At 37.6% G+C, this 25,672-nt stretch overlaps 5 protein-coding genes across 5 annotated transcripts; 2 read left to right on the forward strand and 3 right to left on the reverse strand.

Moving 5' to 3' along the window:
- Window positions 1-2,361: 2,361 nt before the first annotated feature.
- Window positions 2,362-6,764, reverse strand: LOC18991909 (AP-4 complex subunit epsilon). The gene is made up of 10 exons (XM_006415247.2): window positions 5,976-6,764; window positions 5,670-5,885; window positions 5,481-5,591; window positions 5,194-5,391; window positions 4,978-5,109; window positions 4,710-4,766; window positions 4,510-4,626; window positions 4,042-4,119; window positions 3,816-3,959; window positions 2,362-3,740 (listed from the first exon to the last, which is right to left on the reverse strand). The coding sequence occupies exons 1-10, from the start codon at window positions 6,762-6,764 to the stop codon at window positions 2,754-2,756; spliced, it is 2,829 nt and encodes a 942-aa protein (XP_006415310.1). The 3' UTR covers window positions 2,362-2,753.
- Window positions 6,765-9,275: 2,511 nt separating this feature from the next.
- Window positions 9,276-10,310, forward strand: LOC112084151. Its single transcript, XM_024153329.1, has 4 exons — window positions 9,276-9,466; window positions 9,714-9,787; window positions 9,913-9,960; window positions 10,067-10,310. Exons 1-4 carry the CDS (start codon window positions 9,319-9,321, stop codon window positions 10,160-10,162), a joined length of 366 nt encoding a protein of 121 aa, XP_024009097.1. The 5' UTR covers window positions 9,276-9,318; the 3' UTR covers window positions 10,163-10,310.
- Window positions 10,311-10,950: 640 nt separating this feature from the next.
- LOC112084156 lies at window positions 10,951-12,477 on the forward strand. Its single transcript, XM_024153354.1, has 4 exons — window positions 10,951-11,145; window positions 11,955-12,028; window positions 12,123-12,179; window positions 12,253-12,477. Exons 1-4 carry the CDS (start codon window positions 11,004-11,006, stop codon window positions 12,313-12,315), a joined length of 336 nt encoding a protein of 111 aa, XP_024009122.1. The 5' UTR covers window positions 10,951-11,003; the 3' UTR covers window positions 12,316-12,477.
- Window positions 12,478-13,241: 764 nt separating this feature from the next.
- On the reverse strand, window positions 13,242-14,216 carry LOC18991910. The gene is given in 2 exon segments (XM_024153198.1): window positions 13,242-13,664; window positions 13,751-14,216. Coding segments are annotated over 2 exon segments (648 nt in total). The 5' UTR covers window positions 14,161-14,216; the 3' UTR covers window positions 13,242-13,426.
- A 514-nt stretch (window positions 14,217-14,730) lies between these two features.
- On the reverse strand, window positions 14,731-19,124 carry LOC18991911 (primary amine oxidase 2). The gene is made up of 5 exons (XM_024153201.1): window positions 18,205-19,124; window positions 16,524-16,908; window positions 16,317-16,430; window positions 15,164-15,708; window positions 14,731-14,917 (listed from the first exon to the last, which is right to left on the reverse strand). The coding sequence occupies exons 1-4, from the start codon at window positions 18,993-18,995 to the stop codon at window positions 15,304-15,306; spliced, it is 1,695 nt and encodes a 564-aa protein (XP_024008969.1). The 5' UTR covers window positions 18,996-19,124; the 3' UTR covers window positions 14,731-14,917; window positions 15,164-15,303.
- Between the last annotated feature and the right edge of the window lie 6,548 nt (window positions 19,125-25,672).

Here is a 25,672-nt window from a genome sequence, read left to right on the forward strand (position 1 = left end):
TGGAGCTGGGGATAGACCAACCTTCTTTGAAAACATCCTCAAAGTTAGGTTTAGATAGCCATCGTTTATCAAAACGAAATTGCTTTTTCCGAAAAAACGCTTTGAAAGTGTATGTGTGAGAACTGGTTGATGATCAGATCCCATAAACCGTAGATACTCCGCATGAGTATGAGAAAACAACTCATACCACTCCTCATTTCCCATAGAGCGATCTAGACGACATCGAATGAGATTTCTCCCTCGACGGCTTACCCATGAGAAACTATTGCCAGTAAATGGAAAATCAATCATGCCACAAATGTGTCGCATAAGGCGAAAGTCGAGAAAAGAGTTTTCGCTGCGTATGCGGCCTCCTAATTTTTCATGATGACCAGTTATTTCATTAAAGTCTCCGGTCATTAACCAAGGTTCTGAACGTACCGTGCTAATACGCGATAGTCGTTCCCACACTAAACTTCGTTTCGACACAACATGTTCACCATACACGAAAGAAATGAAAACTTTATTACCGTGAATGGTAGCCATTACATGATAACATTCTTATTGGAAAATAAAATATCAACTTGAAATTCAGCTAAAGCCAAAAGGGCTAAGCTACCACTACGACCACATGGGTCAACAGTAAAAAGAAAATCGTAACCTAAGTGCGCTTGCAAATCTTGAAGGAAAGAACGGTCTTGCTTTGTCTCCATGAGAAAGAGTAACCCCGGGAAATATTTTTTACGTATTTTCCGTAATCGACGAACTGCCAAGTAGCTCCCAGCCCCCTGATAGTTCCGGCTTAGGATCATTTAAGCGACCGCCGGTGGTTTCTCCTCAACCACCGGGCCTATTAATTCCTTCGAACTTCTTCCTCTATCAAGAACCGTCTTCGAAGATGACGGCCGTACAGTAACTTGCGAATCAGTAATTCCCTGCAAAGACTCTCCAAAACACAAAGATGATTGTTTCAATGATTTGGAACCACGGAAAAGACTACGAACAATCTTCTTACGAGCATTGAGGGACTTGTTTATCCCAAGCCTACTCTTTGCCTCTTTTCCCCTTTTGCCACCATGGTAGCCAATTGTTCTTTTTTTTGGTGCACCATGATTTGTAAAAAGCTCCTTTAAAGGAGAAATCATTTCCTCCAAATCCACCATGTTTGTTAATGAAGCGGATTCTGTGGACACCACGTTCCCACCTACATTGATAATTACAATGTGTGACACAATCTGATAATAATAATCTGCATATATTAGTATCTTATAAATTATCAAAATAATATGTCATATCGACATTAAATGCATCAAAAAATCTATTAAAAAGACAAAATACAGTATCTTAAACTCATAATTGCTTATTGCAAATATTATTTTAGTCTTCATCTATATAATAGTTTGACCATCAACACCTCAAATCAACATTTCAAACTTCTTACAAAAAAAAAAAAATTGATTAGTTTGAGAGAGAAGGTTATAAAATGAAGTTCACAACAGTAGTTTGTTTCGTATTTGTGATAGTTGTTGTGTTGTTTTTGGCTCCGACCAAAGGAGTTGTGGAAGAAGAGAAAGTGAAAATGCGACGCGAATCTGCTTAAACCATGTGTGTAAAGGCAGCTGAAGCCCTAACTCAACCATCGACAGAATGTTGCAAAAACCTGAAAGAATAAGAGCCGTGTCTGTGTGGTTTCAAACCAGGCCCGCTATTGGATGTTCCATTCGAATATGCTAATATGATATTTTGGACTTGTTCTGTATATTATCCTACTTGCTAAAGTTTAAATATTTATAAAAAAATAACTATTAATGTGACCATTATTAAAAATCGTATGTAATAATATTCGATCATTGGTAGTTTATTGCTTCGTAGTTTAACCTAATTCAATATAGTGTTCGTTTTCTTATAAAGTATGCGTCATTCTTTATATAAAATACATAGAAAGATAAACTATTGTATTCTATATAGAATGTATGTTTTTAGTTATATATGTTTATCTATTTTTTTGAAAAATTTGTATCTGTTTCAAAAACATTTAACGATAATATATGCAGAAAAAAACTCCTTTTTTAATGTATATTTGGATTGCAAATTGAATTTGTTTTTTTTTTTTTAGATTCAACTCAATTAAGAGAAAAGAAGAAAAAAAGAATGAACACGACAAAATACGAAAAATGTATAATACAAAGAACATTTTCGTAGTTTTGTACGTATAGTGTATAAAGGTAATTTTGTATATATTATAATTTATACACAATATGTCAGTTTTAAAAAATTGTTTATTTGGTGAAATATGTAAGGGATTTTGGTTATTCTTCACAATTTTCAATAATAAAATCCATATGTTCGATTTTTTATTTAGTTTTCAAAGATCTGTTTTAAAAAAAAATGATGAGTAAAACAATATACACTTTATCTGAAACGAAGAGTATACTGTATTTCAAAAGAAAAACTAAATACCTCTAAAAGTAACAGATGATACAAATGTTCTATAGACACAACATGGGAAGCTCAAAATCAACGGCCGTACGTTAACCATTCACTGATGACTCCAAAATTAAAAGAGAAACCAAAAAAAAAAATTCTCGAAACGTGACTTACCTCTCACTCTTTTGTGTTTTGTAAACTGAAAAGTTTCTTCTAATGAGAAGAAACTTGGGTACAACAAAAAGCTGGTCTTGAATCAGAAACATACGATTCCCCAAACTCCACAACACAATACCAAATATGAAATGATGATGATGGATGGTTTTGGTTGGTGGAGAATGGTTCTTCTAGCCGAGGAGATCTTTGAACAGTGTAGGGTTCTGACTTGTTGGGTTCACACCCATTTGTCTTACAAGAGCATCTTTCTCGAGAGCTTCCTTTGAGTTTGGTCCTTTTGAGGCTTGAGACTGATACGTGCGTGCGTTTCCTTTGGAGCTATCAGACAGTTCTGATAAGAGAGAGTCAACACTTGTGCTTGTCGTCACAGGTGCTGCATCTGAGTATAGTCCCATCACATCGGTTGAGCCACCGTCTTGGCTCGAAGAATCTAGAAGCCCTTCCAACTCTTTAAAAGGATCCGTCGATGTAACTGTTGTAGCGGTTGGCTCGCCAAAATCGAGCAAGTCTGGTGGTGGCTGAACAGGGATTGGATTTTCCTTGGGGATAGTTGCGGGTTTGCTAGCTGTTCCTTTTCCAGGCTTGTGACCACCAGAAGAAGACTTTCTATCAGTCCTTGATGATGATGATCCGCCAAACAAGGATGCAGCGAGTCTCTGTTTCTCGGGATCGATCTCGGGTTTCTTTGATTCGTAACTGCTTCGAGGCTTTGAGCTTGATGAACCGGCTCCTCCTCCTCCTCCATCCGAGTGTGTAGTGGTACCGTTCGCTGCTTGTTGAGGAGTAGAAGAAGCTGATGTGGTCGACTGATAGCTCGGTCTACCCCATTTTTGCTTAACTCCATCGAGTCGCAGCTTGATTTCTGTTGACTCTCGTTCAGACACCAGAGAGGTTGAAACTGGCTGGTGTGGCTCGCTGTAATAAGAAGGCTCGGGAACTGGAACAAGCTCGGTCGAAGCTTGTGGTGGCCCTGATGGCTTTGGAAGTTCATAAGCTTCAAACCGGAGAGCATGAGATGGAACTTCGTGATGATCTTGAGAATGGTAATCGGTTGTTTCAAACATTCCCGAGCGCTCTCTCTCGGAAATATAAGGTTGTGCTCCACTCTCGATAGCTTGTTGGATGTAGCCATTGAGAAACGAAAGATCCTTATCAACCTATATTCAGAAAAAAAGACCATAAGATTCAAGAAATCCACGTTCAAAGGGAACGCATGAAGAAGAAAACGTTACCTCGATATCTTCGCAACTAGCATCTAAAGGTATTATACTCTCAACAGCACGGGCATCTAGAGCAAGGAGAGCCTGAAGCTCATATGCACGTTGCTGAAGATCTGTTGAATGTGAAGCCAGTAGCTCTTCAATCAAAGATTGGCACTGCATTAAGAAACCAATCAGTCTGTGACAAAGCAGGCTATAGATTGGATTTTTTGACTCAGAACCGTCTAACGATACAGACCTCTGGCAACACATCCACCTTTCTCCCAGATGCAATTTCAAATGCATAGATCTTCATCAGTGCAGAAACAGCATAACCCTTCAAAGAGAACAGAAAACCATTACCATCTTTCAAGCAGTAAATATAAACGTAGCAACTCGAAAGTTTTTTAAGGTGAGCCAGTAACACCATCACATTCTTGTACATGTACTACAGTACTAGTAAATAATCCTGGTCAGACTTCTACGGGATAAGAAATTCCTTGTTTGATCCATTTTAAAAAGACGAGTCAGCATGCAATGGGTTAGTTATTATTAATTGGAACTCAGTCCCACCATGTTTTCCAAATGAAAGTACAGAGAGTGGAGATCTAAAAGAGAAGTCGAATGTTACAAGAGCTAATAAACAGAATCAAATTGCTAGAAGCCTAAAACACGTAAGCATGCAATGGTTTTCTCGGTGCATAATATTTAAATGCTGAGGAAGTACCTTAACAGTTTCGTCACTAGAATATGCATCTGCCACATCACACAGCTTTCCACTGATATAGGAAGCAGAATACTTCCCGTCAGCTGTGCCGTATTCTCCAAGCACCCAAGAAATGACCTGGAGATTAAATCCAAGTCAGAAGCATAGATTCTGTGTGAAAAAAGACATGCAATGTGGAGAGACCGGAAAACAAAATCAACCTGAAGAAACAGGGATGGAAGCTTTGGCTCGCTGATAATCTGCAAGTATGATTCTACCTGCATCAAGAAAAGCACACTCATAAGCATAGTACTAAACCAACCATGAAGTACGAAATATGATTCGGACAAATCCTAATTTTAAGATTGCCATTTCAGATATAAACTCGTTTCTCTGATGAAAAAGTCCATATAGCACCAAAACTAGATCTAGCAATCTCTTTGCACATAAACGCAGAACGAACACAAATGGAAAGAAAAAAAAACATACAGCTGATAATCTAAGCTTGCTGTCTGCATCGTCATCGTCCTCTCCAAATCCTTCGGCAATCAATCGCATCAAATTATGTGCCACCTTAATATTTACCAGATCTCCTGCATGCTCGAAGACTTTATTCATGATCTGCAGTGTGAGCGATTTTAAAATTCTGTCAGCCCAGACGAAGGTAAATAAGTACACTGAGTACAAGGGAGGTTGGCTTGCTACCTGGATGAACCATTGATTGCTTGGAGCGAATTGTTCCGCCAACTCAACACAACGAGATGCTATCTCAGTCTTGTAATGATTGTCATTGATACTAATCATGTAATCAATCATTCGGTCAACAATAACTTCGACATTAGAGGACTTGGTCATTTTATACAGCAATTCAAAAGTTTTCCTCTTTAGTGTATCATCTGGATCCTGTCAGAACGTAGCAACGAAAGAAACATCAGGCCAATGCGCGCACATTTACACAAACAACTAAAAAGGTTTCCTTTATGGCTGCTCACCTCCAAACAATCTATCACAGCAAGTTGGTGCTGCTCAGCAATGTCAGGGCTTATTTTTATCAATCGACCAAGACCATCGATCCCCATGTACTTTAGATTGTGACTATCACTCTGCAAATAGTTTGCCCGGGATTTAGATACAATCATAAGATTAAGTAGAGTATCTATATACATTTAAGGAATACAAACCTTCAAAAACTTGGAGATAGCATCAGCAGCTGCTTCTAACAGCTTGGGATTTGGAATTATACAAGAAATACAGCGAATACACTCATAAAGGATCGCATTTCCTATATTGGTAGAAGAATCACACTTTCTAAACAAATCTCCAAGCACCATGTACATGATTTCACTTGCACTCTTATCACCACTACCCAGTAGCGCCATTATCTTCAACAACTTGATCTAAAAGAAAAATGGAGGCATAAAAGACATAAAGTGACGAACTTGATCATCAATACTAAAAGTTAAGCTAAGACACATATGACTCCGAACCTGTATGAAGGGTGCAGGCATTTGATGGTAATCGTAACTCTTTGGCAATCTTCTCTCAGTGACCTGTTTAAGAATGCTGACGAAACTGCTGACCAAATCCTTGTAGGATGTAACATCTTCACTTATGAGATCAAAGAGCGGGCAAAGGGTCGCACCCATAACTCCCGGATCGTTATCGCATAGCCTCTTTCTGAAATTGGAGATCAAATGTGAAACCGAAGAAGGAGACTTGCGGTGAAATCTATGCAGAGCCATGATGGCTTTCTTCCTCACAGCTTCCTTTTGGTGATTAAGCAAGTCCACCACCTGAGGCAAAACCGCCGGGATTGTCTCCTCGTTGATCAGCCTACAGATTGCATTAAGTGCCGCACAAACAACGAGATAGTTATCGGATCTGAGATCTTTCTGGATCGTGTTGACGATAAGGATAATGAGGTCGTGATCCTCGTTGAGAAAGAGCGTGACGGCTAGGTAACCGGTACGCTTGAGGAGGAGATTATCGTCGTGGGTCATCTTCACGGCGTGAATGTAACCAAAGGAAGCGTCGTGGCCTAGCATCTCAATGTAAACGAGGCGTATAATGTACTCTTTCATCTTCCTCTTGGGCACATCTGGCTCCAACAACCTCCGTTTCAGTATATCGATCTCGCTGAGCACGATCCGATCTTCCTCGGCCTTGGATCGTGCCTCACCGATTGATTTGACCAGATCGAGAAACTCCTTCGACTGACCAAAACCTCCTTGCGATCCCATCGCTAGCTCTCTCCCAATTGTCTTCAGCTGCTCCATCCTCTCTCTCTCTCTCTCACACACACACACACACTCACACTCAAATCAAATCTCTAGCACCAAATTTCGACCAGTGAAATTCTCCTCCGATGATTGATCGATTAACGACGAAACGGCGATAGGATTCGGATTTGGATTTGGATTTCGATTAGGGTTCTTCCGATCAGAAATCGGAAAAGAGACCATGCGAAAATTCCTCTTCCACCTTCTATGCTTTGTTTCCCGTGACCGTTCCGGTGATAATTGTGATTCAACGGAGCTCAGATCTGAAAGATGAAAAACGTGAAGAGATTTTAGTAACCACGAGAGAGTCTCTTGTTTGTCTTTGCTTTTAGCTCAATAAGCCACCAGGTGGTCCTCGATTGCAAAACCAACACGCGTGTGTGTTTACAACAGTCGAAATTTAGAGTTGTTTAACCGGGTTTTCGGTTAAAATCTGGAGTAGTTTAACCAAGATTTCGGTTAAAAATGGGAGCTATTTAACCAATATTATGTTCAAAACACTAAACCGATTCTACACTACTACATACACAACGCATGTCCACGGATTCGTTTGTCAACCAGATAGCAAAATGATATGGTCACGCTCGAATGTTCCGTATTATATAATTTGCTAACTCTTCTGCTCTATCCAAAATACTCGTATAAAATAAATATTTTCTGAAAAAACGACATTTTCTCATTTTTCATTTTAATTCTAATCAAATTCTAGCTTTTTTTTTCTCTCTCGATTCAACTTTTTTCTCTATAGTGTTCTTTCTCTCATTCGTTTATTGCAAAAACACGATTTTCTAAATTTGTCACCTAAAAATAATTTTTCAAAATTTTTAAGTATAACAGATTTTTAATTTTAATTATTAATTTAACATCACAAAACTCACTTTTGTCCTTGTTTTTCAATTTTTTTGTTGTTTCGACAAATTTCATGGTCAAAATTATTAATTTTAAACTTCAGAATGTTGTGTGCATGAACTAAGTTACTATAGGTGGTGTTACACAAGAAGCTAGTGTTCCAAAAATAAAATAAAAAACCTTCAGAATGTCCTAAGAAAAAATCACGAAGCTAGTGTTCTAAAATTTCCACATGTCCTTCCCTTACTTGCAGACGATTTTGATCCATAACAATTCTGATGTTTTTCAAGAAATAAGAATATTGAGTGCATGAACTAAGTTACTAACTCAATCACTAATTTGGAAAAAAAGAAAGAAGAGTTTCTCGAAAGATTAGTTGTTGTTAGGAATGAAATGCGCCAATTGTACCCAAAATTAGGCTTCCTTTTAGCTTAATACGCCTATTTTCTAAAAACAATCCCCTCCCCTCTATGCCTAGCTCATCCCCCTCCCCCCCATTTCCAGCGTTGATGATAAATTTTGTTGTATAGAACCAGTTTTCAACGAAAATCTAATAACTAATTGATACAACATGCAGTTATTTGTACGGAACTAATTATTAAAGTAAACTGACTGCATTAACCCAAAAAGAAAAACAAAAATCGATCTGGGAAAACTAAACCTTAAATGGTATATAAAACGGCCTATTTAAAACCCACTCAAAACTTCTACATCAGGTATCTTACATGCCACTTCAAAATTTTCCACGTTTTAACACTTTTTGACAATACGTAAAACACAAATGCTTTTCCTTAGAGAATGCTTGTCACATGTCATTATGTCACTAGTAGTAACAAAAAAAAGTACGCAACGATCTAACAATAGGTGGTATCAAATTTATTTATTTTTTATTTTTTTGAATAAAACTGTTAATATCATTAAAAATGAGAGCGATTTGTAGTTAATATTCAAAAATAGATTAACTAGCTTAGAGAAAAACAAGGAAAGTCTATCAATTGGGTAGTACACGTTTATTTTCTTCATGATTCCTACCTCTTAAAGTGTTCCTAGATGTAGTACACGTTTTACATTCATGAAAAATTATATCAAGGTAAAAGATATATAAGTTCATCTGTTTATTTTATTTTTTAAGGATCCGCATTATAACTAAACATAACACAAATCTCTACGTTAATGTAGTATAATTGCCTTGAAATACCATATATATGTTAATCCTGCCAGCAAAAAAAAAATAAAAAAAAAATAAACAAACGGTGGTATTTTGGCATAGAGTATACATCCATAGACAATGTTTTACATCTAAGCAAGCATATTATACTTATTTTGCATGGACATTGTTTTGTATTCTTGTATGGTTTGGTAAATGTGAAAAACCGTGTCCATGCACAATAAGCTGAACAAAAAGAGTAATAAAGTTGAAAAGAAACAAATGTGAATGAAAAAATGACAATAAGTTGACGAAAAATATTGTAAGAAAGTAACTTTATCAGAATTTTGTTCTAAAATATTTTCCTAAATAGACAGAGAAAGTATTTGTAGAAAAAGAAATTGTCTTTTGGTTTAGAAGAGAAGAATATTGAAGCACATTAATTTCCCTCCAGATGGTGTATAAATACTCTGCTCTGAGTCAGAGAACAAACAAAATCTCCCCATAGAATAAGAAAACCACATACACAAAATCAGACAAATCTTCTTCAAAAAAATGGCGAACGAAAACTCAAGAAATTTTCAAGAATTGGACATAGGAACCATGATTCGCTTCAAGATGAGGAATACGGGAGACTGGTATCAGGGATCGGTCTTCTACTTTAGCCCACAACCAAATGGTTCTCTTTTTGGAATTCAGAACGGTAAGTTAGTTTTAATTTTGGAAAAAAAACGCAGGTTAATATATGAACGTAGGTTTTTCTTAGGAGAGTAATGATGAATGTTTGGAAATTTTAGATTGTAAATATCGTCAAATCTGGCTAATTTTCTGGTTTAGTTGTCAAGAATTGAATTAGGGTTTCTACTCTCGTTTTTGTTTGTTTCTTAAATTTCTATATCGTTTTAAGTTATTTGTGAGTGAAATGTTTTTTTGCATGTGGTTTTGTACAGTAAGTGTGTGGAGGGTGGATGGGAGATATGAACATGTCTCAGGGTTTAACCACTTTAATCTAAACGACATTACGGTATAAAATTTTATGTTCTATAAAATATTATTGTATATTAGTATAAATACTAGTATACTACTTCAAATTTGTTTTCTTTTTTGCTAAATAATACTACTTCAAAATGTTTTCTTGGTTGTAACTAGGAGTTGCAAGTAAATGTTGTTGCAAGGCAAAACCCAATCAACATTCAGGTAAAAGAAAACTGCAATCTATAACAAGAATAGTATGCCATATGAAGATCTTAAAAACAAAGATATATATATGATTGGGGAATTCTTGAAATGTTTTCTTTGTCAGGATGGTCAGAACAATAATCGAGATGGTGGATCATCATCATCCAAATCAATTGAGAACAAGATGGGATCTCTCCGCCTAGATCCACATTCACAGTGATTCTTGAATATCACATATTTCTACTTATATTCCTTATACATAACATAGATAAATGAAGTTATGAACCGTACGTAGCATCCAGTAATGTACGTAGTTTATAACCTCTCTTACCACTATACAGAGAAATGTCATTGTGAGATTAAGCGATTAAGAGATTTTTATATGATTTGATTTAAATTATTGAAAATTCTTTTCTCTATTCTTGTTCCTTGGGTAAATGTTCCATCAAAGATCTTATCTTAAAATCAAATGCCAAACATTACACACTGTAAGGACTAGAACTTTAGCTCTAAATTCATAAACCAAGTAGAATTTTAATCTAACAGGACGGACTCATAAATAGCCCAAAATTTTAAAATGACAATACTCGAAAACAATGGTATATTACCTTAATTCAATGATTTATCTACATATCATTGTTTTCGAGTATCGTCGACAATCATATATCTAGATATATATTCTAATATAACTAAACCAAACCAAACCAAGAGCAATTGGTTTTTAATTCGGTGAAAAACATTTCGTAACAAATAAGCCAAACAGCCTAAATTATCGAAATGAACCAATCGAAATATTGTGTGAATAATAAATAGCTTTTAACAAAATACATACGATCATTTATTATTTTTTGCAATTTTAAAATATAAAAAGCTGAAAAGCAACGAACTTTTTTGTAATTGGCGTGAGGAAGAAATTGCAATCGCATTTCCCTCCAAAGACCTATATAAAGAAGGTACACATCTCCACGGGAATCAAAATCATCGCTCTGATTCTCGACTCTCTATAACAGAATCTTCCTGTAGAAGTTTAGAGAAGGAAACAGTTATACAGAATCTCCGCCATGGCGAGCCAAGACTCCACAAACTCTCCAGACTTGATCGTCGGATCTTACGTGAGCTTCACATCGACGACGGGCGACGAGTTCTACGAAGGAACGGTCTACTTCTTCGACCCAGAGGATGCTAGTTTCGGGATCGACGATGGTAAGTTGTTTTCGCGTTTTCTTTTGATTTGATTTGATTTGTTCGTTCTTTGCGAAAAGTGGAATCGCGTGAATTTGGCGGATTAGGTTTTGTAATTGGTGTTTCCTGATGCGAATACGGGAATCGCAATTGTTGATTCTTCGAGAGTTTAGGTTTATAGATTCAATCGAAGTTCGAGATGATTGTGTATAGGTCGAGAACTTAGTTGATTTCACTGGTTTCTTGAGGAATCGAAACTGGGATATGCAGAATTTTTGGATTTATTCGGTGTTCGTACGATGGAATTGATGGTTACTCTCGTCGATAGATTGGGTTTTATGATGCGAGTACATCGAAATGCTGATTTTCTTGGGATTTCGATCGTTTTCTTGACAGATTTTGCTGCTGAATTTTGTTCGATTTTTTTTTTCTTTTTGGATTTCCGTTTTTGTTTGAGCGAAAATACTGCTTCATGGATGATGTTCTTCTTATTGTTCCGCTGGTTATTGATCATTATCTTCATCGATCGACTAGGTTTTGATTCTGAAAAAATTCTGACTGTTTATGAGCGGAATACTGATTTGTGATTGTTTTTGTCTTCCCAATGAGCTTTCTTTCTTGGAATAAGCACTGTGTGTTCTTCGTCTTCAATGTGATTTTGAGTGTTTTCTTGGCAGATTTTGTAAAACGTGCTGATATTCTTGGAAGGTTTCTGACTTGTGATTGTTGTTTTTGGTGTATTTGTCTTCATTCTTAGACTAAGTAGCACTGTATGTTAATTGTTGTTCTGTGGATTTTGGGTGACATGATTTGCCTCTGTGATTGCACAGTATCGCGCACCAAGGTTATTGCTGGTTATAAGCGTGTTGAAGGGTGTTACCAGTTTTTTCTGAAAGATATCAAGGTTGGTATTATAATTGAAATCGATTTGATGTTCTAATAGCCATCGTATATATCCATTTTATACCAAGTCAAAATTGTTTTCTTTTCATAAACAGGACTTGAGGGTGATTCGTGTGCCAAAGCCAAAACCTACCACCAACACTACTACTAAGGTAAAAACTGAAACCTAGTAGTAAAGAGAAGTATAAATGGGAAGTTTTTCAAATGCTTTTTTATCGTCCTCAGGATGATGAGAAGACTACTCCCGGTGAAGCATCATCTTCCACTTCCACTTCAACTTCAAAGTGACTCTGTTTCGTTGCAAATACATATCGAGTCATGTTACTTCCCTATACATATATGGTCTCTCATTCTCATCTTTTGCTTCCTCTTGGCTACTTTGTTCTGTTCTGTACAGAGCAATGTTCATAACTAGACTCTTACTAGTTTCTCAAATATCTGTTGTTTTAGTTCGCATAGGAGGAGTTCATCAAATTTTTTAAATCGATACCTGTTTTGTTGATGAAGGCGTTATCAGTTTCTCTTTTGTTGATGTGTTTCATTATAAAACTACTATCAGAAAGATAGGATTTTCCCTTTTTGAGACTCTTCTTCCTCTGAAAAAATATTTTAAAAATGAAGTGCTAATGGAACACATTTAATCATCTTTTTCAAATGCAATCATTATTTCTGAAATCTACTGTTAAACTTCCGTCTAAACATAAGTTGGTTAGTGTAAAATTTTGTGCTGTGTGACCCAAAAAGAAAGGCCTATCAAAATTATTGCATTTTTGCCGGATTGCTTGAGGCTCAAGAAACAACTTTTAATAGCCTTTAATAGTTTTTTTTTTCCTACACTGCGTTGGAAACAGAGGATCTAAATTTATAAAAGAGAAGATGTGTTCTACTGGGTGTATATAGCAACGTCGTCGTCTATTAAAAATAGCGAAGTGAGACGTTGTTTACGTTTGATTAGACGATCAGTCTCCATCAATTTGGAAACACTGTCACCTCACCATCTCTCTTTATCTCATGGTCCTCGCCAAAACACGTTTTGGTTGGCCTCAAAAGGAAGAACATAGCTTTTTCCTAAAGAAAACATAGCTTTTTCCTAAACGTAGATTCTCACGCTAAGCCTTGTTTGATTGTCATTTAAAAAAACAGTTATCAAATAGCATTTGTAAATTATAAACGTATATACGGATTAAATATTTAACTGCAAACGTTATCCTTTCATTTTTATCATTAAAGTAATCAATGATCGACACATAAAAAATTATGTTTCACAGTGTACTACCCAATCTAATTAGTATCTAATATATGAATATCAATGATCAAGATTTTGTCTTCTCATTTGATCTAATTTCTTTGTTGTCTAGTTAAGTTACGGAGTTAAAAGGGGCAAAAAAAAAAAAAACTACTATACATTGTGGGTATGACTTTTGTTTTGAGTCTCAACCTGTAATGATGGTTTGACGTTGGATGCAAACGCTCCGAGAACCGCACCCAGCGTTGTAACGCACAGAACGCCGGACGCTGCGAACACACCGTCTTTCACAAGGTAACACTCACCGTTTAGCCATCCTTTGCCGTATCTCTGCTCTCTGTTCATGCTTACCCCAACGCTTATTAACGTAACCGCAACCGCAAAATTAGCCCTGCAATTAAAGTATTATAACAACTTATTAGCTACAAATTTATCTATAACCTTCGTCAATTTGATTTAAGAAAGCATCTTTCATACCAAGAAAACAACATAAGTAATATACAAAACGACGACGTTTCCGTTTCCTCTGTTTTCAAGAAACCTCTGCAGATCACAACGTTTCCGATTATTTGAGCAACTGAAACACATACCAGAGCGGCGGTTCCTAACCCGAAAGCATGACGTCCGGGTAGATAACACGATTCTCCATCCCATTTCAGATCTTTCCCCTAAAAAAATATATATTTACCAGATTCTTGTGTTCTTAGAACATAAAATGAATAACTTGAGTAACAAGTAAACTTTGCAAAACCATTCACCTTAGCTTTGTGAAACTCAGACGCGAGGCAAAAGAAAAACGCGGCGAGACCAAAGAAAAAGATGAATATGAAAACGAGAGAGAACTTGGGTCGCCTGTTCCGAGTATGATCTTGTTCAAGAACCTTCATATTGATAATTTTTTCTTAAATCCCCTGAAAATTAAGGAAAGATTACTTACTCCACAATTTTCAGAGAATAACTATTTGTGAATGCATACATACTTATATATGCGCGTTTTCTAAAAGAGTGGATCTGTTCTTTGTTGTTATGGTTGGGTTGTTGGGTTCTTTGCTTGGCTTTTGTGTTAATAAAGTTGGTGTAATTTTGAATCTTCGTTAGGAATATGAAGAGAAGATACTTTTGTGGATCAATTTTGGACTCTTTTCTCCCTTTTTTTCTCTATTTATGTTGATAAGATATTAAGATACTCATTCAATAAAATATCAATCTCACAATTTGGATGAATTAGTATGAACTAGTGATTAGCTAGTTATTCTCAATGTATGCTGTAACTCTTTATGGTGTCTTATGATCAACGAAGATGATGAATATATTAAAAATAATTTATTGGAAACCAGACCATTATTTCTTAAATCGTTCTTCGTTACAGTTCATCATTTGGATGTTCATCAAATGATGTAGATCAATTTCATCAATAATACTTTTACGCAAGATTCTCATTCGTTTTTGGGAATGCATTTTTTAGCAGTGGTAAGCTTGATAGGTTTGCTCTTGAGAACAGGATTTTGCTCGAAAAAATTGGTTGGTCGGAGTTCAAAGCCACCGGACAAAGTAGGCATCGTCGGAAAATCTTCTTGGCTTGGGACGTGGTGGAATCCGATGGTGTACCACATCACTATATCTTTGTTCTCTATTTCTCTATTCCTGTCACATTCAATGGCATAATTTTAGCCCCACAAAATTAAAAACACATAACAAAATCAGATTCACACCAATGATTTTAAAATATATATATATATATATAAATTTTGTAAATATGAAATTTCAAGAATAATTTTTTTATCAGTTCATGTTTTAACTGACTATATTTGTTGATGTACAGGGTAATATATCAGGTCATGCAACGTAAGAAAATATAATAAAAATTTGTGATAGAGATGTAAATTATACCTTTGAGACCACACGGCTAATGTATCATCGCCATGGCTCTGGTCGGCGTACAAACCGCCTGCCCAAACCTCCGACCTATTATACGGCGTGATCCACACGTTATAGTTGGTGAATGCTGCGCGGATCTGTGGGTAATCATCTTAGGCCAGAAGTGGGCCTGTAGCTGCCCCAGAAAGTATACGGTATCCAGCTTCATTGCCATGTTTCGTTTTCCGGTTAGGGTTAACCACCACCAGCTCCTCCGCCTTTAATCCTAGTTTCACCCGAGCCTCCGCCTCGGTCTTGGCCGTCTTGGGCCTGGTAGTCCAATAGCTTTTTCTCGGTGTGTTAACAGATTTCGCGGTTCTTTTCGTCACAAGTTCGTTACGGACAAAAGAATTGTCTGTACCGTCGATGTCAAGATCGAGACGAAATGTCACGAAATGGTCGTGGTTGACTCCGACGGTATTGTCGGCTACAATTGTACCGTGGATGTCCTCTTCTCCAACCTCTGATGTATGGATATATTCCACCGGTTTAACTTCTAGAACACCGGTTAAGCCGACCTAGGCATATTAAATGTATATAACAATGTAGTTTAGGAAGAACATTGTAAGTCAATGGAAATCCAAACTGAGTCTAGTATACACTGATCAGTGTTATTGAAATTACATTGTGATAACAAACAAAACAAACGAATTTCACTTTGTTACGTAAAAAAAATGGTTATTATAATTTTTATTGTGTTTCATATGGACTGGTTTGTATCACTTGATAGATGATATATTCTTTGATCTGCCGACGGAAATAGAAAAATTCGACTCTAAAATCATTGAGATAATATCATGGAATCAATGATTAGAAACTAAGAAAACTAAAATAGCCAATTCAGACGAACATAATTAATTGGAATCATTGGAATGGCCAACACGTAACGAAGCAAAAAGTCGATAAGCCATTTGCCAAAAAAAAAAAAAAAAAAAATCGACAATCCGGATATGGTGGATGTGGCTCAATCATGATTTTATTTGTTTTTTTCTTTATCCTGATCTTGTTCATCTTTTTCTTATTTTCTGTCATGTTCAGTGATGATTCACGTGTCGTGTTAATATTAAATGTATAAACGAAAAATGCATGGTAGCTATCTATGTAAGGCGAGATAAGACTGTTTTACCCCCATTTTGATGGAACCACTAGGCTTGAATTCATAATCAATTATGTAGTCGTAGTTCCCCACGGTCGTTACGATTCGGACTACAAGACTTACGTCCGGTCTAACCTCTGTAATCTGCATCATTACATATTTAATGAATTAAATTAATTTATATAAAGAATTTATATGATAATATTTATAGCATCATAAATATAGATGTTTAATCACTTCTAAGTTTGGAATTTCAGCTTCTGTATGTCTCCACATGATATCTCCAGCATATTTCTCAAAAATGCACATAACATTTGGGATTTTCGCCGGAGTTCCATCTTGACCTGCAAAAAGCCCATCCATAAAAACTGCACCTGCTGGACAGTCAGTGTATGGTTCAAGGGACACAGCGCATTGACCGCAACCGAAATCCCCACAATCAAGATAGGTAATGAAATACCAATCGTCACTTGGATCCATGTAAGGTATGAACATCTCCGATAAATGGCCTTTGTATAAAACTTGCTTAGATTTGTTCACATCCATGTCGAAAATGGACGCAAGGGAGATTACGATACCAGCTCGAACGTCGAAAGATAAATGAAACTCCCAATTTGCCCATCTATTCACCAAAATGTTTTGTATGAAGTTAATATAAGTATATATAATTTTGGAATTGATTGGTATCAGATGACACATATCTTTCATAATATATGGTAATATATATATATATATATACATGTATATATATTAAAAAATAATGTATTCTAATATATTGTGGACGCATAATTTGTTTAGTGTGAACAAACTATTTTAAAGATCAAATTATATAAATAGCAAGAAATTAACAATTATTGGAAACACACTAAAGTTTTTGATCTGGAATTTTGTCACCTATATTCTATACATTGATTGTAATACTATCTAGTTAACTTTTACTAAATTTACTGATTTATTAAAAAAACGGTGAACGTATTACATAAAATCATAGACCGAGTTTTAAGTAACAAGAATTCATGAAAAAAAAATCAAATATCATGAAAAGATAGAGTTTCCAAAGTTTGAATCAAAATTCAATAGTATCTGTGTGGGGAATGGAGGAGTAAATTTTAATATTAGAACCCCACAACATGAAAGAAAAAGTTTGAGACAAACTTATTGTGTATGTGTCTTCACAATAATTTTTTTATGTCTTTAAAGGTTCAAAAAGTACAAAACTTTCAAATTTCATTAACTTTTCCATCTTAACAACACATGTTTCAGGTGGTAACTATACATATTATGAAAAATACTAAAATAGTGAAAGCTAGCCGAAAGTTTTTGACATTTTCGATTTTAAATCCGAGAGAATTAACGAAATTAACAAAAAAAAGACCACTAGTTAAAAATTCATTGGCAAAAATAGCTTGAAAATTATATGTGAAGCAACACATTGATTAGTTTCTTTTTAATCGTAGTATAAGAAAATACAACTGAGATAGTCAATATAATCACTTTAGTCATTCAAAGGTCTTAAAATTTCAGCTTAGAGATGTGCCAACAGAAGTAACAACCACAAATAGAAAGAAAGCTAAGATGTTGCCTTATTGGGATTTTCAAAAAATTTCTAGGTCGTTGGCTGGTTTAATGAAAAAACTTTATAAGCAAGAGTTAACTGAAAATTTGAAACTTCAGTAATTTTTTTTGATATATTCAACATAAAATTCAGAAAATGTTTTCGTAAATCTAAATGAGGAGAAGAAAATAAATTCAGAGAACTTGACTCTTTAAGATGAAAGCTTTAAAATTTTATTTTCCATATATAGGATATAGCATAAATATTATTGTCAAAATCTTATCTATAACAGTATAACGGCGTGTGTGGCCAAAGAGAGGAGACCCATAACATAAGACATAATTGTCAATCTCAATCATTTACCTCACGATGTGGCCATCGAATTTAAATCCTGGACCGTCCGGCTGCAAAACGACGGCATTTTGGAGCGTCGGTCCAAATGGTGGCTTAAGCTTTGAGAAACGGTACTCAGTTCCGTTAGCCTTAGGCATAGTAACAGTTAACCTATCCTTAAACTCCGTTACCTTCATCACGTCAAGATTAACGAGTATCGTCATTCCTTCAATAGGTCTAAGATACATATTAACGGTGCCGTCAAGATAAAACGGCATCAGTCTCATAACCCTCTCCGTCTCGGCCTCACTCTCACCGTACCATCCAACCGTTGACGTCGTGAACACAATCTCCGAAACGTTCAAGCCGCGTTTCGTGACCGCGTCACGAAACTGCTTGAACTTGAGAACAAGCTCGGTGGCAGCTTCTTGCTCGTCGTTTGTGAGCATAGGGTAACCATTGCCTACGTGGATCTTGTCCGAGACAATGGCTCGAGAGTAAAAGTCAACAACGATCTCTCGGGACTTTCCGTTGTCTCTAGCGATTACAAAGGCCTGACGTGGCGGTGGTTTGACGGTGTGGTTTGCTGATGAGTGCCATGACAAGACTAGAGATTTGTCGGGTTCGTTGAGACCAACGTACTGGAAAGTGAACTTATGGTTCGGACCAATAGGGTATGATTTGTTGATGATGGTTCGGACGAGTTTGAGTTCGGTCTCGGTCATGGGATCGAATGGGTGACGTGGTGGAGCCAAGCTTGACGTTGAGGTTGCGAAAATGAAAGAGAAGAAGATTAAAATGGTGAAGTGAAGTGGAGCCATATTGTTCTTGGTGAAGTGTTTATTGTTTGATTTGATGGACTTGGTTTATGCTTAAACTTTATAGGCAAATATGTATCCTTAATGGAATTTAAAATTAATATTTTAGTATCCTTAATTATAGTTTCTACTTACCTGCTTATATTATTTATTGTAAAACTAATAATACACTAAACCAGCTGGAACAATCTGATTTGCTATTATATACAACATTGCACGAGCTTTTGGCAATCTCAACTTCGTATAAATGAAAGGTTGACTCATGAAAGTGCAATGATCTGAAAGCTGATGAACACCTTTCATCTTTGGTTTTTAATTACTTTTCTTATCAGCTAGTGTGAGGTCTAATTGGCTACATTCAACGAGTGGGCTTAACGGCCCAGGTCCGACTAATTTGCAGCTGGGCCAGCAGTGATCAGGAATGGCCCAAAAAGAGTTCCAAGCCTGCAGAGAGATTAAGTCGGATAAGGTTTGTTACAACGGAAGAGGAGCGTCGTCTCGAACGAAACTTGAAGGAGGTCGAGAGCAATACCGAAGAACAACGAGCTTAGAGAAGCAGATAGAGAGATCGCGAAGTTGATCTAAGGAAGAAGATTGATTCCGTCATCGAGGTCTTCTTCTTCCCAGCTTTCTCTTGAGGATTCGCTTCCTAATCTCTTTCTTGTAAAGCTCAAAGTAGATCGATTCTGTAACAAGAAAGAACCTGTGTTAGGTCCTGTAACTTCGATCGATAGTGAAAGTAGTTGAGGGACTGAGTCTCCCTCCCCTGAGACGTAGCCTTTTACGGTGAACTCAGGGTGACCAAAAATTGTGTTCCGTGTTCTTTAAGGTTTTAGATTCACCAGACTTAGATAAGAAAATCGTTAAGTCATCCTAGTTAATATTCCCAACAAGTGGTATCAGAGCAATCCAGGTTGACTTGCTAGGATTGAGGAGTGGTGAATCTAAGAACAGAAACGAAGAACTTATCTTGAACTGGTTCTAGGAGTAGATCTTTTGTGAGATCTGTTTGAACCAGTTTCCTGTTCTGGCCATCGCCATTGTGGCGAGTTAAATTGGAGCGAAGTTGTGATCTGTGTTGCTTTACTCTTGGTGCATTCTCATCTTTTATCTCGTGACCTGAAAAGGAAGCAATACATCGATCAAGATGGAACCAACTCAAGGCAAATTTGAAATGGATAAATTTGATGGGAAAGGGGATTTTGGCATGTGGAAATACAAGATGCTGGGACAGCTGGACATTCAGGGTCTGCTTCCAGTATTAGAGGAGAACTTCACGGTTTATGCTGATCCAGTAGAAAATCCTTTTGGTGAAGACGCAAAAGCTGATGCGTCGGAGAGGAAAGTGGATGACAAGAAGGCAGCGAAGGACCTAAGGGTTAGAAGCCTGCTTGGAACTTGTCTCAGCGACCAGATCCTGAGGAAGATTATGCATGAACCAACTGCACTTGGACAATGGAAAGCACTTGAAAGGATATATCAGACTAAGTCACTCCCCAACAGAATTTATCTGAAGAAACAGTTTGCCTGTTATAAGATGGAAGAAAATAAATCCATAGAAGAGAATGTGGATAATTTCCTTAAGCTGGTTCAAGACCTAAACAGTCTAAAGATTACCATCTCAGAAGAAGACCAGGCCATCCAACTTCTCTCTGGACTCCCAGCAGCATATGAACCCTTAGTTCATATTCTCCAATACGGCAGTGGAAAAGATACTATTACGGTTGATGAAGTTGTTGTTGCTGCCTATTCAAAGGAAGCTGAATTAAGGCAGAAGGGTCTGCTAAATAAAAACAAACCGGCCTCAGAAGGACTGTATGTTGAATCTCGTGGGAGACCTGAGAAAAGAGCAGAGAATGGAAACGGAAAGAACTCCAAGAGACTCAGAAAATCAAAAAGTCGTGATGGCAGGTCGAAATCCAAGACCAGAACAAATAAGGAGGGTAAATCAGAATGTTTCATCTGTGGTAAAGATGGACATTGGAAGAGAGAATGTCCGAACAAAGGGAAACAGAAGAGTGCAGAGTCTTCAGCGAATGTAGTTTCTGAGGTGAAGCAGCCTCTCGTTCTTACAGCCAGCGTTAATCACTCGAAACATGAGTGGGTAATGGACTCAGGTTGCACTTTTCATATTACACCTGATAAGGAGCTACTGTTTGACTTTAAAGAAGTCGATGGAGGAAAGGTTCTGATGGCAAACAATACACACAGTGTTGTCAAAGGAGTGGGAAAGATAAAAATCACTAATCCAGATGGAACTGAGGTAATTCTCACCGACGTGAGGTATATGCCAAACATGAGCAGAAACCTTATCTCCTACGGAATGCTAGAAAAGTCAGGATGCAAATATGAAGGAGAAGAGTTCACAGTGACTTTCTACAAAGATGGTGAAAAGGTAATTTCTGGAAAATACAATGACGGCCTTTATTACCTTGAGGGTACGGTGAGTAAGGCAGAGGTAAACCTCGTAGATGCCAAGAACAGAATGACCTCCCTATGGCATTCTAGACTTGGCCACATGAGCTCTAAAAATATGGGGGTTCTTGCCCGTGAAGGATATTTGCCAAAAGCTGAGATTGGGGAGATGGATTTCTGTGAGAGCTGTGTTTTAGGGAAATCACATAAACAAAGTTTTCCATCAGCCAAACACACAACAAAAGGAATTCTTGAGTATGTCCATTCAGACTTGTGGGGATCTCCTTCAACACCAGAGAGCTTGGGAGGATGTAAATACTTTATCAGTTTTATAGATGATTACTCCAAGAAAGTGTGGGTCTACTTCCTAAGGACTACGGATGAAGCATTTCATAAGTTCAAGGAATGGAAAGAGGCTGTGGAGAGTCATACGGAGAAAAAGATAAAGTGCCTGCGCACCGACAATGGTCTAGAATTTTGTAATGCACAGTTCGATGATTTGTGTAAGAAATCTGGGATAAAGCGCCACAGGACATGCACTTACACCCCACAGCAAAATGGTGTGTCAGAAAGGATGAACAGAACTATTATGGACAAAGTTAGAAGTATGCTTGCAGAAACTGGTTTAGGACAAGAGTTTTGGGCTGAGGCTACTTCTACAGCGGTATACCTGATTAACAGAACACCTAACTCCACTCTAGAGTTTAAACTTCCTGAGGAGGTGTGGTCAGGACATAAGCCAGAGTTGTCACATCTAAGGAGGTTTGGTTGCTCAGCATACGTTCATACCATCCAGGAAAAGACAGGTCCAAGAGCTGAAAAAGGTGTTTTTCTGGGATACCCTTTTGGTGTCAAGGGATATAGAGTTTGGATGCCAAAGGATGGGAAATGTACTACTAGCAGAAACGTGGTATTCAGGGAAGATGAGATCTACAAGGATACATTATCTTCTACAGGCGAAACTCTTGAAAATTCCAGTGAAAGACAAATAAGGAAGAAGTCCGATAAGAAAGTGAAATTTCATACGCAGCTTATTCAGGGACCAAGTTATGAACACGGTGAGACTTCATCTCAAGGTGGAGAATCTGCTTCCCAGTCTGAGTCAGAGAACTTAGAAGGCTCTAGTGATTCCGAAGGATCAGAAAATGAAAGTGATGAAGGATTAACTTTTAATGAGGAAGTCGAGACAGAGAACAGTCAGTCTCTAGAAGGATATCTCCTTGCGCGTGACAGAAATAGGAGACAGAATATCAGGCCTCCTTCCAGATTCGAAGACTCAGATTTTGTGGCATATGCTCTATCTGTTGCCGAAGATATAGAGACTGATGAACCAAAATCTTTTGAGGAAGCAAAAAGGAGTAAGAAGTGGAAACACTGGAATAATGCTGCTAAAGAGGAAATGGATTCACTTGAAAAGAATCACACTTGGGATTTGATTGATAAGCCCGATAAACAGAAGCTGGTTGGGTGCAAGTGGATTTTTAAACTTAAGCCAGGAATTCCAGGCGTGGAAAAACAGAGATATAAGGCAAGGCTTGTGGCAAAGGGGTTTTCACAAAAGGAGGGAGTGGATTTTAATGAAATCTTTTCACCTGTTGTGAAACATGTGTCCATCAGAATAATGTTGTCTTTGGTGGTGAATTTAGACTATGAACTGGAGCAGCTTGATGTCAAAACAGCTTTTCTCCATGGAAATTTGGATGAGAGGATATTGATGAGTCAGCCAGAAGGATTCATTAAGAAGGGAGAAGAAAATAAGGTGTGTCTTCTGAGGAAATTCCTATATGGATTGAAACAGTCACCTAGACAATGGAATCTAAAATTTGACAGTTTCATGAAGGGGGAAAGTTTTTTGAGAAGCAGCTTCGATCCTTGTGTTTATATGAAAAACATAAAGACAGATAAAGCCATCTATCTTCTTCTATATGTTGACGACATGCTTATAGCTTCAGGGAATAAATCAGAGATTAGAAAGATCAGGGACAGCTTAAGCAGGGAATTTGAGATGAAAGACTTGGGAAAAGCATCAAGGATTCTGGGTATGGACATTCAAAGGGATAGACAGAAGGGATTATTGATTCTATCGCAAGAGAACTACATTGAGAAGGTCTTGAAGAGTTTTGGAATGGAAGAATCAAAGTCGGTGTCTACTCCTATAGCATCACATTTCAAGCTAAAAAGTTTGACCAAGACAGAATTGAAGGTAGAGGCTGAGCATATGGAAAGGATTCCCTATGCAAGTGCAGTGGGAAGCCTTATGTATGCCATGATTGGTTCAAGACCAGATTTAGCTTATGCTGTGGGTGTTATTAGCAGGTTTATGTCAAAACCAGGTCGTGAGCACTGGGCAGCGGTTAAGTGGGTTTTGAGATATTTGAGGGGTGCTTCAAAGGTTAATCTCACGTTTGTTAAAGGTTCAAATTTCAGTGTTGAAGGGTACTGTGATTCTGACTATGCTACAGATTTGGATAGAAGGAGATCTGTGACAGGTTATGTTTTCAAAGTTTGGGGAAATACAGTTTGTTGGAGATCAAATTTACAGTCTGTGGTGGCCCTTTCAACAACTGAAGCTGAGTACATGGCTCTTTCTTCAGCCGTGAAAGAGGCCATTTGGTTAAAAGGCATTTGCGATGAATTGGGTTTTTCACAAGGAAGTATTAAAATCCATTGTGATTCACAGAGTGCATTGGCGCTTGCAAAGAACTCTGTGTATCACGAACGGACGAAGCATGTTGCTACTAAGTATCATCATATAAGGGATATAGTTGCACAAGGTGATGTTACTCTATTCAAGATTCATACAAGCAGGAATCCAGCAGATTTTTTAACTAAAGCCTTACCTGGGCCTAAGTTTCAGCTCTGCTGCGATCTCCTTAACATCGCTTAGTAGCTTGAAGGCTCCGGGTAACTCCACTGCCAAATGGACCTCTCGCGGAAGGAAGAAATATGTGAACTTAAGGTTAGTTCTTTCTTCCTGTAAAATTGGCAGTAAAATCTAAAAGAATTGAATGGTGAATGAGTTACCCGTGGAGCTTATGAAGCGGAGATGAAGAGTCTCTAGCTTCAGGTGGAGCGTCTGAGCTGAGAATATCAGGGAATAATCAGTTTTTTTTTTTTGGTATATCTCGAATCAGAGGATAACAGCGAGAGTGTACAAATTTGGGTTTTTTGAGAATTACCTGAGTTTGGTCTAGGCAGCAGAAGTGCTGAAGTTTGTTCAGAGGGTAGCTGCAGAGAGGAAGTGGATCTGGGTTTTTTTTTTCTCAGCGATTCCTCACAAGAAGAGTTCACAATCAGGAATAAGCTCTTATAAAAAAAGGTGTGAACCTCAGATTAAGAGTCTTTAAGGTGTTACCTGTATGTGCTCTTCCTCTCGGCGTCGTTTGACAAGGCCGGAGATGCGGTGATGGTTTGGAGAAGTCGCATCGGAGCTCATTATCGAAGAAGAGACAGGATTAGGGTTCGGCTACTTTGTCGGGAGTTGTCTGAAGCCAAAGGTGGAGTTTGTGAGGTCTAATTGGCTACATTCAACGAGTGGGCTTAACGGCCCAGGTCCGACTAATTTGCAGCTGGGCCAGCAGTGATCAGGAATGGCCCAAAAAGAGTTCCAAGCCTGCAGAGAGATTAAGTCGGATAAGGTTTGTTACAACGGAAGAGGATCGTCGTCTCGAACGAAACTTGAAGGAGGTCGAGAGCAATACCGAAGAACGACGAGCTTAGAGAAGCAGATAGAGAGATCGCGAAGTTGATCTAAGGAAGAAGATTGATTCCGTCATCGAGGTCTTCTTCTTCCCAGCTTTCTCTTGAGGATTCGCTTCCTAATCTCTTTCTTGTAAAGCTCAAAGTAGATCGATTCTGTAACAAGAAAGAACCTGTGTTAGGTCCTGTAACTTCGATCGATAGTGAAAGCAGTTGAGGGACTGAGTCTCCCTCCCCTGAGACGTAGCCTTTTACGGTGAACTCAGGGTGACCAAAAATTGTGTTCCGTGTTCTTTAAGGTTTTAGATTCACCAGACTTAGATAAGAAAATCGTTAAGTCATCCTAGTTAATATTCCCAACAGCTAGCTTAGACCATGCACGTTTATCCACTTTTTTTTTTATGAAAATTCGAATCCTATTCAGAGTGGGTGACAGATGAATGAGGTCATGATCACTAAGAAACGGAAGAAATACGCATTTATGTTTATAGGGATAGGGCTAGATGCCTAGATTAGACCATTCTACGAAAAAGGATTCCACAAAGGATTAATCAACTGACAAAGGA

This window comes from Eutrema salsugineum, unplaced genomic scaffold, assembly GCF_000478725.1.
Source record: "Eutrema salsugineum unplaced genomic scaffold, Eutsalg1_0 scaffold_5, whole genome shotgun sequence".
Lineage (NCBI taxonomy): Eukaryota > Viridiplantae > Streptophyta > Magnoliopsida > Brassicales > Brassicaceae > Eutrema > Eutrema salsugineum.